General features: G+C 36.5%; 10 protein-coding genes across 10 annotated transcripts; 7 read left to right on the top strand and 3 right to left on the bottom strand.

Moving 5' to 3' along the window:
- Window positions 1–172: 172 nt before the first annotated feature.
- On the bottom strand, window positions 173–1,087 carry C9374_013249 (uncharacterized protein; the record flags this gene model as incomplete). Its single annotated transcript, XM_044689105.1, has 1 exon — window positions 173–1,087. The coding sequence occupies one exon, from the start codon at window positions 1,085–1,087 to the stop codon at window positions 173–175; it is 915 nt and encodes a 304-aa protein (XP_044553658.1).
- Window positions 1,088–1,319: 232 nt separating this feature from the next.
- Window positions 1,320–5,197, top strand: C9374_013248 (uncharacterized protein; the record flags this gene model as incomplete). Its single annotated transcript, XM_044689104.1, has 6 exons — window positions 1,320–1,758; window positions 1,818–2,226; window positions 2,282–2,460; window positions 2,516–2,770; window positions 2,824–3,779; window positions 3,827–5,197. The coding sequence occupies 6 exons, from the start codon at window positions 1,320–1,322 to the stop codon at window positions 5,195–5,197; spliced, it is 3,609 nt and encodes a 1,202-aa protein (XP_044553657.1).
- Window positions 5,198–5,240: 43 nt separating this feature from the next.
- C9374_013247 (uncharacterized protein) lies at window positions 5,241–6,416 on the top strand (the record flags this gene model as incomplete). Its single annotated transcript, XM_044689102.1, has 2 exons — window positions 5,241–5,868; window positions 5,989–6,416. The coding sequence occupies 2 exons, from the start codon at window positions 5,241–5,243 to the stop codon at window positions 6,414–6,416; spliced, it is 1,056 nt and encodes a 351-aa protein (XP_044553656.1).
- Window positions 6,417–6,450: 34 nt separating this feature from the next.
- On the top strand, window positions 6,451–7,298 carry C9374_013246 (uncharacterized protein; the record flags this gene model as incomplete). Its single annotated transcript, XM_044689101.1, has 3 exons — window positions 6,451–6,524; window positions 6,605–6,676; window positions 6,743–7,298. 3 exons carry the CDS (start codon window positions 6,451–6,453, stop codon window positions 7,296–7,298), a joined length of 702 nt encoding a protein of 233 aa, XP_044553655.1.
- A 73-nt stretch (window positions 7,299–7,371) lies between these two features.
- Window positions 7,372–8,232, top strand: C9374_013245 (uncharacterized protein; the record flags this gene model as incomplete). The annotated part of the gene is made up of 1 exon (XM_044689100.1): window positions 7,372–8,232. One exon carries the CDS (start codon window positions 7,372–7,374, stop codon window positions 8,230–8,232), a length of 861 nt encoding a protein of 286 aa, XP_044553654.1.
- Window positions 8,233–8,317: 85 nt separating this feature from the next.
- C9374_013244 (uncharacterized protein) lies at window positions 8,318–8,653 on the bottom strand (the record flags this gene model as incomplete). The annotated part of the gene is made up of 1 exon (XM_044689099.1): window positions 8,318–8,653. One exon carries the CDS (start codon window positions 8,651–8,653, stop codon window positions 8,318–8,320), a length of 336 nt encoding a protein of 111 aa, XP_044553653.1.
- Window positions 8,654–9,030: 377 nt separating this feature from the next.
- Window positions 9,031–10,078, top strand: C9374_013243 (uncharacterized protein; the record flags this gene model as incomplete). Its single annotated transcript, XM_044689098.1, has 2 exons — window positions 9,031–9,085; window positions 9,135–10,078. 2 exons carry the CDS (start codon window positions 9,031–9,033, stop codon window positions 10,076–10,078), a joined length of 999 nt encoding a protein of 332 aa, XP_044553652.1.
- Window positions 10,079–10,366: 288 nt separating this feature from the next.
- C9374_013242 (uncharacterized protein) lies at window positions 10,367–10,744 on the top strand (the record flags this gene model as incomplete). The annotated part of the gene is made up of 2 exons (XM_044689097.1): window positions 10,367–10,586; window positions 10,719–10,744. The coding sequence occupies 2 exons, from the start codon at window positions 10,367–10,369 to the stop codon at window positions 10,742–10,744; spliced, it is 246 nt and encodes an 81-aa protein (XP_044553651.1).
- A 278-nt stretch (window positions 10,745–11,022) lies between these two features.
- On the bottom strand, window positions 11,023–14,040 carry C9374_013241 (uncharacterized protein; the record flags this gene model as incomplete). The annotated part of the gene is made up of 1 exon (XM_044689096.1): window positions 11,023–14,040. One exon carries the CDS (start codon window positions 14,038–14,040, stop codon window positions 11,023–11,025), a length of 3,018 nt encoding a protein of 1,005 aa, XP_044553650.1.
- A 159-nt stretch (window positions 14,041–14,199) lies between these two features.
- Window positions 14,200–14,793, top strand: C9374_013240 (uncharacterized protein; the record flags this gene model as incomplete). Its single annotated transcript, XM_044689095.1, has 1 exon — window positions 14,200–14,793. The coding sequence occupies one exon, from the start codon at window positions 14,200–14,202 to the stop codon at window positions 14,791–14,793; it is 594 nt and encodes a 197-aa protein (XP_044553649.1).
- Between the last annotated feature and the right edge of the window lie 354 nt (window positions 14,794–15,147).

Here is a 15,147-nt window from a genome sequence, read left to right as displayed (position 1 = left end):
GAAATAGATTCAATAAATTGTAAACAAAACAACTTAATGCCGTTCATCTATTCGTGGAGTGCATTGAAAAACAACCTTGTTATTCGAGAATTGGTATGTCTTGGATCGTAATATATTATAATTTGTCAATTTAAGGAATATCGACAAGTTGACACAAAATTAATGAAATAATTTATTTGAGTTTTCTGAATACTGCCAAATGCTTTGACAAATGTTGTTCGCTCGTTCTTTGGCCATCCTCGCTAGAACTCATAATAAATGGAATGAGTGGGTCCTTATCGAGCTCTTCTTGAGAAACTCTTTCAAAAGCACCCAGAGGAACCAACTCCTCTTCAAAACTCTTGGCCATCCATTCACCTAGCTCTTGCACGTCTGTAATTGTGTAAATCAATCCTCCAACTTCTAACAGATAGGAATATTCGGGAATGAGGGAGGGGCTAACAATTCTTCTTCTATGGTTCTTCTTCTTGAAATGTGGATCTGGAAACATGAATAATATCTTTTTCAATTGTCCTTTTTTAAAGTAGTTTGGAAGGAATTTCATGGCATTTGATCGTAATGCCCAAACGTTGTGAAAATCGTGACCGGTTTCAACTTTGGCTTTATCTTGAGGAGTTTCATCGAGTGCTTTTCCTTCCCGAAGGGCTAAAATTCGCTGCTGTGTAAATTCTGCAACTTTCTTTCGAATTTCTACTCCCAAAATATAAGTTTTAGGAAACACGGGAGCAATGGAGGTGATTAATCCTCCGTAGGCACATCCAACGTCCAAAATTTGAACCTTCTCTGTTTCAATATTCATCTTTGGATACATTTCTTGCCAATTCACATCACTAGGTTTTTTAGGATAATCAAAAAAGTCATCGCTCAGAGGATTGCAGTGAGCTCTTACACGAACCGGAAATCGTGAATATTGCTCTTTTGAAGAGGCTTTCTTTTTTTCTCGATATGGAATTGCTGGAAAAACTTGAACATTTGTGTTGATGAGTTCTGCTGATTTTTCTTCATCCACCATAGCCGATGATGATTGTTGATTTGTGTTGTTATCATCACCGACTTGTTTGAAATCTCCTTCGTTGGTTCGTTTCATTTTTTATTTTGATGAGAAAAATGAGTGCACGACGATGATTCCAAATTGCACCTGTGGTTGGGTCCCGAATTATCGTGTGCACACGAACACCAAGAAGAACAACGTTGTTATCAATGTTCTTGTGGAATATGGATTGCAACATTTATGAATTGAAATGTATTAATTTTTATTTTTGACAATATTGACACAAGTTTTTTGGCGCCATGAACACGCACAAAACTACAAAAAAAATATGCTCAAACAACAGACGGAAGCCAGTTCATCAAATAATCACACTGGTAAAACGTACTCGAGTTCAATAGATGACTACCATGTTCTGGAGTTGATTGGAGAGGGCTCTTTTGGAAAAGTATTTAAGGGCCGAAGAAAATTTACGAGTCAAATCGTGGCCATGAAATTTATTCCGAAGAAGGGAAAGAATGAAAAAGAGTTATACAACCTCCGTCAAGAGATCAACATTTTAAAAAAGCTTAATCATGAGAATATAGTTTTGATGTTGGATTCATTTGAAACGAAGGAAGAATTCTGTGTAGTGATGGAATTTGCACAGGGAGAACTTTTCGAAATTTTGGAAGATGATGAACGTTTGCCTGAGGATGTTGTTGGGAAAATTGCCAAGCAGCTAGTGAGAGCGTTGCACTATTTGCATTCCAACAGAATTATACACAGAGGTATGTTCTTTACAACAATAGTGATGTTTATGCTTTTGTTTACACTGCTCTCTCGCCAGACATGAAACCACAAAACATTTTAATTGGTTCCGATGGTGCCATTAAATTGTGTGATTTTGGTTTTGCCAGAGTCATGTCGTGCAATACAATGGTACTTACATCTATCAAAGGTACACCATTGTACATGGCCCCAGAATTAGTTCAAGAACAACCCTACAATCACACGGCGGACTTGTGGTCATTGGGCGTAATTTTGTATGAACTTGTTGTCGGAAAGCCTCCCTTCTTCACAAACAACTTCTTCTCACTCATTCAATTCATTGTCAAAGATCCTGTAAAATACCCACCATACATCAGCCCTCCCATGAAAAGCTTCCTTAGAGGTTTATTAAACAAGGCTCCAAAACAACGGTTGGACTGGCCCAAATTGTTGGATCATCCATTCGTGCGAGAAACAAAAGAAGAAAAGTAAGTTTGAAAAGCTCCACAATACTTTGAAGTCTGACTGATTTCTTTATTGTAGAGAAGTGAGAGAGCGAATGTTACAAGAAAATATTGGAAGAAAGAGGCTTGAAATGTTTGAGCAAATTGTCGCGCTCAACCGCAAACAAACAGACGAAAAATCAAAGAAAAAACCAAAGACACCCGCTAAAAACCTTACTCAAACTAGAGTCAAGAAAAAAATCGAACCAAAACAAGAAAGTAAGTTTTCAGCATTGGATATCTTGCTCAAATTCTCATCAATTCTTTGAACCAGTCTCAATTACTGACATTGAAGCTACCTTAATTAAGGACGAAACAGGTCCAAAGACAGTTATGAAAAATGTTGAATACTTGGACAAACTTGCAAATACTATTAAGGTGAGCCAAACGGCGTTCAAAACGAAATCAACAAAAATTGTACAGACTTCTCTCAAAATTTTGGCTAAAGCTCTTGAAAAATGCGAGGAAGAAGACTCTGATAATCTCATTGATGCAAACGTTGTGACTAGTCTTTTAGCATTTCTGAAAGGTAGGTTAATGACAATGTATATATTATTGCAACGTACTGTATTATGAAAACAGAATTTGCAGGAGCTAAATTTGATACCAAACCAACTGTTCAAGATGCTTTGATTGCTCTTCATTTTGCACTTCCATACGGTATTGAAAACATCACATCGGTTATTGCAGATTTCTTTACTATATTACCCGCATTAGTTGATTACAGGTACGACAACACTCTGTCTGTTCAAATATATGCAATGAAGTGTCTCAAAGAATTATCGATCAAAATTGGTTTTGTACCTTTCCAAACAAGCCAGGTGTTTGAATCCTTGAAAGAATTACAATGGCATGATGCAGTATGCTCTTGCTTGGATTTTAAAATTGTCAAGACAGAGAAAAAGTTCGTGCAGCACTTGACAACAACCACCATTAAGGCACTGGCTGAGCTTGTTCACCCTGTGGAAGGAGAAATTTTCCAATTCCCGTCAATTTTCCAAACAGAAAACACACTGAGCACAGAAATAGTTGAGTGCAGTCAAGATAACACCATACGAGGAGCTATTGCGAAGGCAGCCTTGAAACAAAATGTTCTTCCAGCTTTATCAGAGCTCTTTACCCACCAAGAGGCAAACGTGAGAGTGGCAACACTCAGAACGATCTATCAACTTTGTAGATTTTCAACAGATTTTTCTCATCAAATGTCTTCAGACATTTCAAGTTTACAATCACTAATTAGCCTTGTGAAAGATACAACCGACATTAAGACAATGTATGAGACCGAATTGTCTGCTTTAACGCTTTCAATCATTTTCAAGGACTCGCCAAAAATTATTAGCCAGCTTGGAAAAGACAATGATGCTTTGATTGGCAATTGTGTTGTCATAATTAACACATCCCTTGACGAGAGGCTGAAATGTTTTTGTGTGCTTTTACTTTCTCGGCTTGCCCAGGATTCAGCACTGAAAAAGAGGATAATATCCGAGTTATTCACGCCTGTTGGTTTAGGGAAAATTAATGACATTCTCATCAAAGATGTAAGTTCTCTAATGTTTTGCTACAATTATTGAACTATGTGAAACAGTTTTCAATATATCAGCTGCATGAAGTAAAACGAGTGGAAGGATCTGGCTTTGGATTTCCAGACGTTGGTTTGTTAGATGGAATAATTATGTTATTCAACCAGGTTTCTGAATTATGGAATGCTTCATTTAACAATTTGCTTGTTAAAACAGGAACTTGGAAATCTGTGTGTGAACGATTGAAATCCAGTGATATTGAACTCTCTCCTGAAGCAGTCTTGGCATCCTTGAAATTAATGTATGACATTGCAACCTGTAACTCAGAAAATATTAATAACTTGGTGGGAGATATGAGCATTGTAAGAGCACTAATTCAAGCCTTAAAAGACAAAATTTTACAATCTTTTTCCAAGTGGCCCGTGTCACGAAACGGAGGCGGCCTCTATTTAAGTAATCTCATTAATGCAACCGTTGGATTTTTACATTTATTATATAACCAAGCAAGTATCCAGGAAAAAGAAAATGAAAAATTATTAGCAGAGTTGATCAAGATTATGCACAAAGAGGAGCTAGTGAAATACTGTATTTCCAATTTGGAGTTTGTGTCCATGGATAATTTTGGATCATCTTTGAACTTTTTGGCTAGCATGGTATTGACATCAAACTACTTTACTAAACAGTATATTAAGTATGGAGGATTGCAACCAGAGTTTGTTCAAAAAGTAATTGATCCTTCGAATCCTCCTTCCATTATAATGGATGGACTATCAATTTTGAGTCAAATAGCGAGAATGAGCAAAGACTATTACAAACAAATTCATCAAGCTAAAATCTATACCTTCATTAAGGAGCTATTGCGACACAGGGAGAGTGAGGTGAGAGCAAAAGTTTGCAACTTGATAGGCAACATGTGTAGACATTCTGCATTTTTTTATGAAGCTCTAGAACAACATGCTCTCATTCCAGACCTTATTCAACGATGTAAGGATATGGATGCCAACACACGGAAATTTGCATGCTTTGCCATTGGAAACGCCTGCTTCCACAACAACAACTTGTACAAACCTCTCGCTCCATGTATTCCCCCTCTTATTGAGCTGCTGGCTGAAAACTCAGACGAAAAGACAAAGGCCAATGCTGCAGGTGCTCTCGGTAATTTAGTGAGAAACTCCAATGAATTGGTGAAAGACTTGCTTAAAAGTGGAGCAATCGAAGCACTGGTTAAGACACTGCACGACGAGAATTCCAGCGCAAAAAAAATTGCCTTGTTTTCGTTGGGCAACTTTTGCCAATATGAAGAATGTTGTGTTGTGTTAAAACAACTGAATTTCGAAAAAACCATTGCAGAAATAATGGTCAAGAGCCAAGATGATGCAGGCGTTCAAAAGTATTGTTCTCGAATTCAGGCCAATCTTTCAAAAATTACTCTATAAACTCTTGATCGAAAAATGATTTTCCAAATTAAAGCCTTAAAAAATGAAACGAGCAACATCAAAAACTCTTTCTTTTGTTTCTCTCAAAAAGCTGGCATCATCCAATTCGATTTCCTCGCTGCAACCGAAAAGCGTATTACACGTTCCTTGCTATTGTAATAACAACAATTACAGCAACACCAGAAATTTCTCCACCAGCATTGTTTCATCTTTCCACTCCGATCATGGTCATCAAGTACATCCAGCAGCCACATCAGCAACAACGAACACCAAACAGCCTGCTTCAAATCCACTCCCAGGCATCAAACATATTATTGTGGTGAGCAGTGGAAAAGGAGGTGTTGGTAAAAGCACAGTCGCCACCAATTTGGCACTTGCTTTGTCCTCCTTCTGCCAAAAATCGGTAGGCTTACTGGATGCAGATATCTATGGCCCAAGCATTCACCGAATGATGAATGTGAGTGGAAAGCCAAACATGGATGAAGACACAAGAAAAATCATTCCTAAATCGAATTATGGAGTGCGAGTGATGAGTATGGGATTTTTAATTCAAGAAGATGCACCAACTATTTGGAGAGGACCTATGGTGATGGGTGCTGTAGATCAATTATTGACTCAAGTGGAATGGGGTGAATTGGATATTTTGGTTATTGATTTACCTCCTGGAACAGGTGAGTTTTATTTGATCTGTCACCATGTGATGCAATATTGTAATACCAATGTTGTAATACCGATGTTGTAATTTCAATTTATTTGGTACTATGCATCCTTCATTGCAAAACAACAAATAGGAGATGCACAACTTTCTATTTGCCAAAGAGTTCAACTTTCTGGTGCTGTTATTGTGAGCACACCACAAGACATTGCTTTAATTGATGTTAGACGAGGCGTCAATATGTTCAGAAAATTGTCTGTACCAATTCTCGGGGTTGTTGAAAATATGAGCTATTTCAAGTGCTCAAATTGTGGTCATGAAGAACACATTTTCGGTCATAATGGAGCTCGGAGAACTGCACAGGAAATGGGACTGGAATTCATTGGCGAAATTCCTTTACATACTCAAATTTGTGAAACCAGTGATGCTGGAAGGCCGGTTGTGATTTCAGATCCACAAAGTGAACGAGCAGCTGCCTTTGTGAAAATAGCAAGACGTGTCGTGGATCGATTGGAAGGAAATGAATCTGGTTCAATTCCGAAAATTACGATTGAAGAAGATTAATAAGCAAACGATGTGACTTACAACAACTCAAAAAATGTGTCAACAAGAAACTCTCTATTACGCAGAAAAGACAACAGTTATTTGTATTTGTGGATCCACATCGTCGGGGTAGGTCGTCCAATGTTGCATGTTGGATTTTGTTGATCGATATCATTATTTGTGTTCGGATTTACAATTCATACATTTAGAAAATCAACATTGGCCAAAGCTCTAAATAAACATTATCAAGTGGTGTCAGTTTGTCAAGACCTTTATCGGAGGTAGGTGATTGAGGGTAATATATATTTTCTTTGGCAATTGTACTAAATTCTCTCCATTATTAATAGCAAAATGAATGATGAACATAAAATGGATCCAGAACTGAAAGGCAATATGGAATGCATGGAATCTGTGGATTTCAACAAATTTGAAACCGAAATCAACAACATGCTCTCCAAATACAGAAATAATCGTCTTCTCTTTGCAGAAGGCTATTTATCGTGTTGTCAACAAGAGGTGGTCACACGATGTTTTGATGCCATCATTTTCTTGGACACCACCGATCGAGAAGTTGCTAAAAAACGTCGATGGAATCGAACCGTTACAAAACATCCCAATCGAGGAGATGACTTTAATGAATTTTCACAAAAATTCGACTCGTTGATTTGGAAATATTATATGAAGTACAGAAATTTACAAATGGATAATATTGTGAAGAGTGGAAAGGAATTTGTCGTGATTGGTGTCGATGATTTGACCTCTAAGGAAGTATTCCATCGTGCAGTGGAATTTATTGACCTATTCAAAAAGAATGATTTGGAAAGTATTCGAAATAGTGAAAAATATTGTAGGCCTCCATCGTGGTATCTAGACGACAATGCATTAATGAATGATTCTCGCTAATAATTTACAACAAGAATAATGTCCTTTCTTGTTCTGATGCAATTTCAAAAACGAATTTACTCCACACAGAAAAATGTCTCACTTGTTTCAAAAGGGAGATGTCATTATTAAACGAGAAACTTCGTCGAATCATGACCACATTCATTCATTCTTGATTACCAAAATTCTGGAAATTGATTCATTAGGTGATGATCATTATTGTTATCATGTCTCTCTGAGAACCAGTAAAATTGAACCTCCTGAAGGATGGACAACACTTCTCGAGGCAAATCCACAAACCATTTACCAAGCAGTTTGCACGCGAATTAATTCACAAATAAGAGACGAGAATGACCATTCAACCAAACATATGGAACAAATGTTAGACAAGATTCGAAAGCAACCATGGACAGATGCTCAAAGCGAATACCTTTCAAAACATTGTAAATTGTTAATCATGCATTCCCCGTTGAATTCGGTCATGTCCTTTCAAGAAGAAGACGAAACGTCAAGCTCTGAATTTATTCTCTACGGTCAACAATCTGTTCAAGAATCAGAGCTCAGAGGATTTCTCACATATTTGGAACTTACGGATTATACTCGATTTTTGCTCATCAATAATAAGGTAGAGACTTTTGATGAGGTCTATGACAAGTATTCCTCTCTCTTTGATCAAGCACTGAATTGTAGCGATCTGGAAGAAGGAATTGCCTTATACAAACAATGTTTGAAAATTCATCCAAAATTGTTTGAAGCATGGGATAACATTGCCATGAATTTTAGGGATTTACAAATGTTTGATGAGGCACTAGAAGCATGTGAAGAAAGTCTTGCCATTGAGCGAAATAATGTTGAAACGATCAAATTGGCTATTCATTGTTGTGAGCAATTGGGTGGTTATGACAAGTTGATTGAAAATTTGACCACTCAATTACAAAAAATCAAGTCCAAATAATTTTAACATTTCTATGATATAGATGTTTTTCAATTACGATTATGTATTTTAATTTTTTGAAAATTATTACAGAGAGAGATCATGATTACTTTTCATGGTGAGGAGGATGATGAGGAGCTTCATGATGATCCATTCTTGTTGATTGGCTTGTATGATGTTCATGATGTGGATATTCCTCTTCCGATGAAGCATGATCCTGATGATGATGATTATTCTCATTAAATCTCGTAGATTGATCGCATGGATGATGAACGACCTGAGAGCAGGATGATGTATGTTCATGATGAGCTGTTGTTTCTTGGTGTTGATGAGGATGTTCTTGTTGATGATGATGATTAAATCTTGTTCCTTGCTCTTCCGATGTACTTTCTTCGATGAAGTGATGAACCACCTCTGAAATTTTATGTTTCAAAGATTCCATTTTTTATTTTTTGATTATTTTTAACCAATTTCACTAGTGTGATCTTATTAAACATACTTTGTTGTAAACCTTAAAATCAGATGTAGTATACACTCAAAACAGATATTAGATGAAGATGTTTCATGTGATTAAGGAAGAGTTTGTTATATTTAAAGGTTGGAATGACACGTATCATTGGTGTGCCACCAAAGCGTCTCTCTTGATTCAATATTTCGAAAGAATTGAAAGACTTCCTCGTATTTGTATTTTTGAATTAATAAACATTTTTCAAACAATGACAGCAACTACTACCGGTCGAACATGCTTTGAACTTGATTCAGGTTCAAGTAGCCTCTCGATTTTTCGTGAAACTTGCTTTTAAAAAACAAGATAAAAAAATGGGTGTTGATACTACTGTGATCATGTTCAATTTACGTCTGTTGGAAGAGGCAGGTTCGTACATGCCCATTTTTACGATTTAATTCAAAAATCTTTGCATTAGTTCGGAAACGATTGGACAATAAAGTCGAGGAAAAGGTTGAGAAGGATGATGAGTATGAGGTTGCGGATGATGATGAGGTTGATGATGATGAGGATGATGAGTGGAATTTGCGGTCGGAAAATGATTGGAAACAATTTTTGTACCATCAACAGCCTCAAATATATATTGATACTTTTAGATATAGAGCTACACATATGTATAGTGAGTTGGCTGAAAAATTGAAATTGGAGAACTGTTGGTCCGATGAAACACAATTCGAAGAGTTATTGGCCTCAGAGCTTTTGTTTGAACAAGATTTAGCTGAGGAATATGAGGCAAAGAATGGCACTAAATCCGAAGAACAAGTAGCAATTGAAAATATGAGATATCCTAATTTATTGACTATATGTCAGTTTTACAATGACAAGACTGATTATGGTATGGGCTTTGTTCATCCCTCACGTGTCGCAAAACTTAGTGAACGATTGGGTCATTGTAGTCAAATTCGAGGCATTCCATCAAATATTTTGCAAGAAGCCTTCATGAAAGATTACAAAGACAATTATTTGAATAACCCAAAGAAACGAAAAACTGAAAATTCTGTAGAACAGAACAAGACATTGGAAGAATGGGTTTTTTATGAATACGATCATATTTCATTTTTTTGTGATATTGTATTAAGGTACAATAATCCGGCATCGTTTTGCTCGCTTCTTCCAAAGACACCCATTGACTACTCGCAACCTACAGTCAAACTATTTGAAAACCTTGATGTTAAATTTTCAGATTTGGCAGATGAATACTGGGTCAATATTATGGAGTTTATAGAAGATCCTTTCACTTTGATACGATTCGCTAAGGGAAATACAGTCCTGTATCGTCTATTTACAGAAAGAAAGGATGCCTTGTTCCGTAACTTCCAGCATCTTAAGGCAGATATTGGTCTTTTCTGTTACTTGTCTTGAGAGTCATGTGTTGTACATTATAAATAATACATTTGCGGGAGGTTCTTATATAAATTATTGTTGTGTTGAATACTGAGACACTAATCGGTCATGAGGAGTCTGACAGTATACTAGCTACCTCAGGTCGATCGAAACCCATCCTAGAATTTCAGAACTGTCAACGAAAGATCCTCTCACACCCATCGAGCCGTCCTCAATTCGAATCCGTCGTGATCGAATAAAAGTGCTCTAAGAAATAAAGTTGCAGCCAGAACGTGTGAATGATTTTAAAAATATTTAATAATAAAAATGTCTACACCATCATCGAGTAATGTTGATCCGACACAATTCTTACGAAGTGAAATTGTCGGAAAACCAGTGATTGTAAAATTGAATTCTGGAACGGAATATAGAGGAATTTTAACTTGTTTGGATGGTTATATGAATGTGGCTTTGGAACAGACAAAGGAATATGTGGACGGGGTGTTAACTGGAAATTATGAAGATGCTTTTATTAGAGGAAATAATGGTACGTTTGTGATGGTATTGGATCATGAGTATATTTACAGAGAAATTATTTTAAATTGCGTTATTTAATTTTCTAAATTGATTTCATGAATCGATTTATTGAATTTTAATTTTACACTTGAATACGTTGCAGTTTATTACATTGCCAAACAAGCCTAAGACATCTAAATTGTCAACACTTTGACGCCAAAAAATATAATACATCAAAATTATCAAAAGAACTTAACTAATTTATTCATCATCTTCCATGTCACCATCATCATTGTTAGAGACATTTTGTTTTACCTTCTTACTGTCTTTGACTTTCTTTGACTTTCTCTTTCTCTTTTTAGAACCTTCTCCTGATTGTTTTTGCTTCTTGTCTTCATCGGCAGCCATTTGTCTTTCCAAATCACTTCTAGCTCTCTCTGTTCTTGCTGAGCTTAATCGTGCCTTAATTAAATCAATACTTCTGGATCACCCACTGTGAAAAGTCGAGAGGATCCACTTTGACTTGTTTTCGTTTGCATGAATACATTTTGCTTCAACAGAGTTGATAGATCGTTCTTCATTCTTGAAAGATTTTGTTCTTGCTGTTTGGAGAGCCCTTTCATCTTTGAATCACGGTCTCGTTTCAAATCTCTAAAGAAGGTATCATCTAATTCAATGTCCAATGCTTTGGCTTGTTTTGTGAACCAATCTTGTTCTTGTGTCTTGGCTGCTTTCTTTTCTTCAAGCTTTACAATTTCTATGGCAAGACGAATACGCTTACGTAACACTTCCAGTAAATCAGGGTTAGAAATTGGGAAGGTTGGTAGTCCAGTTTCTTCTCGTTGGGTGTCACGAAGAATGTGGAAATATTGTTTACGTTCCTCTGGAGCAACAATTGCTAAACTGAAACCTTGTTTTCCGGCACGTCCTGAACGACCACATCGATGAATATACGTCTTGGTATCTGCAGGTATATTAAAGTGAACCACATTTTCCACATCTGGAATATCAATACCTCGAGCAAACACATCAGTTGTGATGAGAATGCAATTTTCTTGTCTCTTGAACTTTTCCAAATTTTTAAATCTTGCTTGTTGGTCCATCTTACCATGAAGCGAAACAATTGAAGTTTTTGTTTCACCTGAATTGGGTCCCTTAATAAATAATTCTTTTAAAACATTTCCGATAAATCTCACTGCCTTAATGTTATTAGTGAAAACCACTGTACGACCAGAATAGAGTGTGATAAAGTAGTATAAATATAGGACTTTGTCTTCTCTTGTGCTTTCAATGTGTGCTTCTTGGAGAGTGTGAGCGAGGAGATTGGATGTAGTAAGATCCACGATGAGTGGATTTTGCATGTCAAGTATGGCCAAAATCTTTTGAATAATCTTTTGAATTTTGCTTTCTTTCTTCTTTTTCTTCTTTTGTTTGTCCAGATTCTTGTCTGCAGAACTTGACTCTTCAGGTTGTGGTTCCTCTTCCTCTCCTTCATCTTCATCCACGTCGGCAGATGTAGAAGTATAGTTGTTTGAGTTGGTTTGAAGCTTTGTTTGTTCTTCTTGTGACATGTCTTGAAGTTTTTGTTTCCACTTGTCATCAATGAAGGTGAGTGTGGCGGATGAGATAAACTTTCGAAGTGAGGGAACGTCTTCAGGTGAAATATTTGCTTGTTGACTTCTCTTGAATCGCTCTACAGTGATATATCTCAAAATGGATTGTAATTCGAAAAAGTGGGCATCTGCAACCATTCGATCTGCTTCGTCAATCACCAAAAATCGAAGACCAAGAATAGAGTTGGAAGCAAACATGCCCTTGTCAATGTAATACCAATATCTTCCAGGAGTTGCTACAATAATATCTGGCTTTAAAACATGAATCTCTCTGATTTGTTTCTCTTCGTTTAGGCCTCCTAGCAAGCTTACAACCTTAATAGGAGTATTTCTAATCACTGCTTGAATATGGGTGGAAACTTGTACTGCCAATTCTCTTGTTGGTAACAAAATGAGAGATTTCAGTCGGAACATGTCTTTTTTCACGTCACGTAACATTTTCTTTCGCTTCTTGTTGACACCAATTTCATTAAGATCAACTCCTGTTGTTGCAGAAGTGTCTTCAAATTTAGATAAGGAATCTTCGCCCTGTTCTTTCAATCGAAGTAATTCCTCAATGATTGGAAGAGCAAACGCAAGAGTTTTACCTGATCCAGTCTCTGCTGCTGCTAAAACGTCAGCCTTTTCCGCTAAGGCCTTTGGAATAGATGCTTCTTGGATGGGCGTTGGTGTGTAAAAACCCAATCGATATAAATTTCGAATAATTTGTTCATGGAGTGTGACTTGAGAATCAAAATTCCATGCCTTCATCTTTTCGTTCAACTCATCCAATGAAATGGAATCAGCATCTTGATTGACAACTTTCAGCTCCGCTGCCTTTTCCTTCTTTTTCTTTTCAGGTTCTGTCTTTGATTCTTGGGGAGCTGATTGCTTTGGGGTTTCTTCTGATTCTTCAGCATCTTCTTCTGATTGCTCAGTGCCCTCTTCAGTATTTTCTTGTTTTTCATCGGTGGTACTGTCATCTTTGTTGCTGGAGGCAGCAGCTGCTTGTTTCTTTTCCTGAGCTTTCTTCTTTCGCTCTCTCTTCTTTCGATTACGTTCTTTTCTTATTTCCTCAGGTGTTCTACTATTACTTGTTTCCTCAGTTCTGGTATCAGTTGTTTCATGGTCTTCACCGTCGTCTTCTTCATTGTTTTCTTTCTTGTGTGCTGACGTGGTTGTGCTGTTATCATAATTATCTCCGTAAAGTTGTCTCATGATTTCTTTGTAACTATCGTCATCGGTATCTAAAACTTCAAGTGAATATAATCCTTCACATGCAAACGCGTCTTCATCAGATAAATTCACTTTTTTCCAAGAACTTGACTGGTTGTTGTCCATTTCTACCAATTCAGTTTCTGTCCATTCATTTTCATCTTTTGATTTTTTCGTGGTGGAGTTTTCAGATGAAGATTGTGGAATATCCTCCATTTCGTCAGCTTCCTCAACATTGTGCATTTCTTCTTCCGTATGAACTTGCTGCTTTGGTTGCTTTTCCTTCTTTTGCTTCTTTTTGTTTTTCTTGAGGTCTTTTACTTGGAGTTCTTCTTCATCGTCGCTATCACTGTTTGTTGAAAACACCAAATGTCTTGATAATTCCTCCTCGCTATCATTTTCATCTGCAAGTTCAAAAACACTACTCTCCTTATCATTCTTCTTTCCAAGTACTTGTCCATAGATGGATGGATCAAATTTATATTCCGAAGACAACATTTCATCATCCGAGGAATCGTCATTCATATAACTAAAAAAATTTTCATCAAAATCTTCATCCTTCTTCTTTTCTCCATTTCTTTTTTCCGATTTCACCCGAGCAGTGCTAGCCTTGTTCAGCTCTTGCTTCTTGGATGACGTTCGAAGTTGCCGTAATTTCGCAATGGCTTTTTGACTCATTTTTTTTCTTGAATAAATCTTCATGTCTTTTGAAGAACCTTCTTGAGAGTGCTTTTGGAATTTCATAAAACCTTGAAAATGTTCAGAATCACAAAAATCTAGATCCCAACGATTGAAGTAGGTGAGAATAATTGTATCTTGAAAAAAAAGTCTCCATCGATGAAATCTTCACACACATATCATCAAGCCGATGAAAAGAAACCCATCTCGGAAGAGACTTATCAACGCCTTCTCTCAGAAATTGAAAGTGTCGTGAGTGGAGAACGAAATTTAATAGCCAATCTCGCCAATTGTGCCTCTCTTTTTTATCACACACTTCGATATGAATTCAATCATCCCATCAATTGGTTTGGTTTCTATCTCATTGATCAGAAAAAGAATTCAATATTGGAATTATCCAAACAAGAATTAGTATTAGGTCCATTTCATGGTAAACTCGCATGTACTCGAATTAAATTTGGAAAAGGAGTGTGTGGAACTTGTATTGTGTCTAAACAAATTCAATGTGTTCCAAATGTTCATGAATTTTCTGGACATATTGCATGTGACAGTGCATCCAATTCTGAAATTTGTGTACCATTAATGTTGACAAGAAGAAGAACAGAATTACATTCAGAAGAAGCAAAAGAACATGAGGATTTAATTGGATTGATTGATGTTGATTCGACTGCTTTGGATCAATTCTCAATGGAAGTCGATGGAAAATATTTGAACAAGTTGGCTGAAATTTTAATGAAAGCGAGCGATTATTGAGAGTTGATATTACATTCATGTATGATATAGTTGAACATAATAATCAATGTATTTCTGTCATTGATTTCATGCAAGGATTGATGAATATCATCTTTCTTGAACACACTTTTTCACATAACACGAACTCACTCGTGTTCACAGATCATGTGAGATTCCACAATTTCCACCTTGAACCATCATCAACGTTTCAAGGTTCACCATTTCAGAAATCCTTAAAGAGTTTCCATCAAATGCAAAAACAAAAAATGACTTTAAAAAATATTCAACGATTGCTTGTTCGGAATCGTCATCATCATTGCCACGTGATTGATTATCATTTAATACACTTAAAGTTAACAACCAATTCTTGTTTTT

The sequence above is a fragment of the Naegleria lovaniensis genome (genome assembly GCF_003324165.1).
Source record: "Naegleria lovaniensis strain ATCC 30569 chromosome Unknown tig006, whole genome shotgun sequence".
In the NCBI taxonomy this organism is placed as follows: Eukaryota; Heterolobosea; class Eutetramitea; order Acrasida; family Naegleriidae; genus Naegleria; species Naegleria lovaniensis.
Note: the sequence above shows the minus strand (reverse complement) of the source record. Positions and strands in the feature narration are given on the sequence as shown.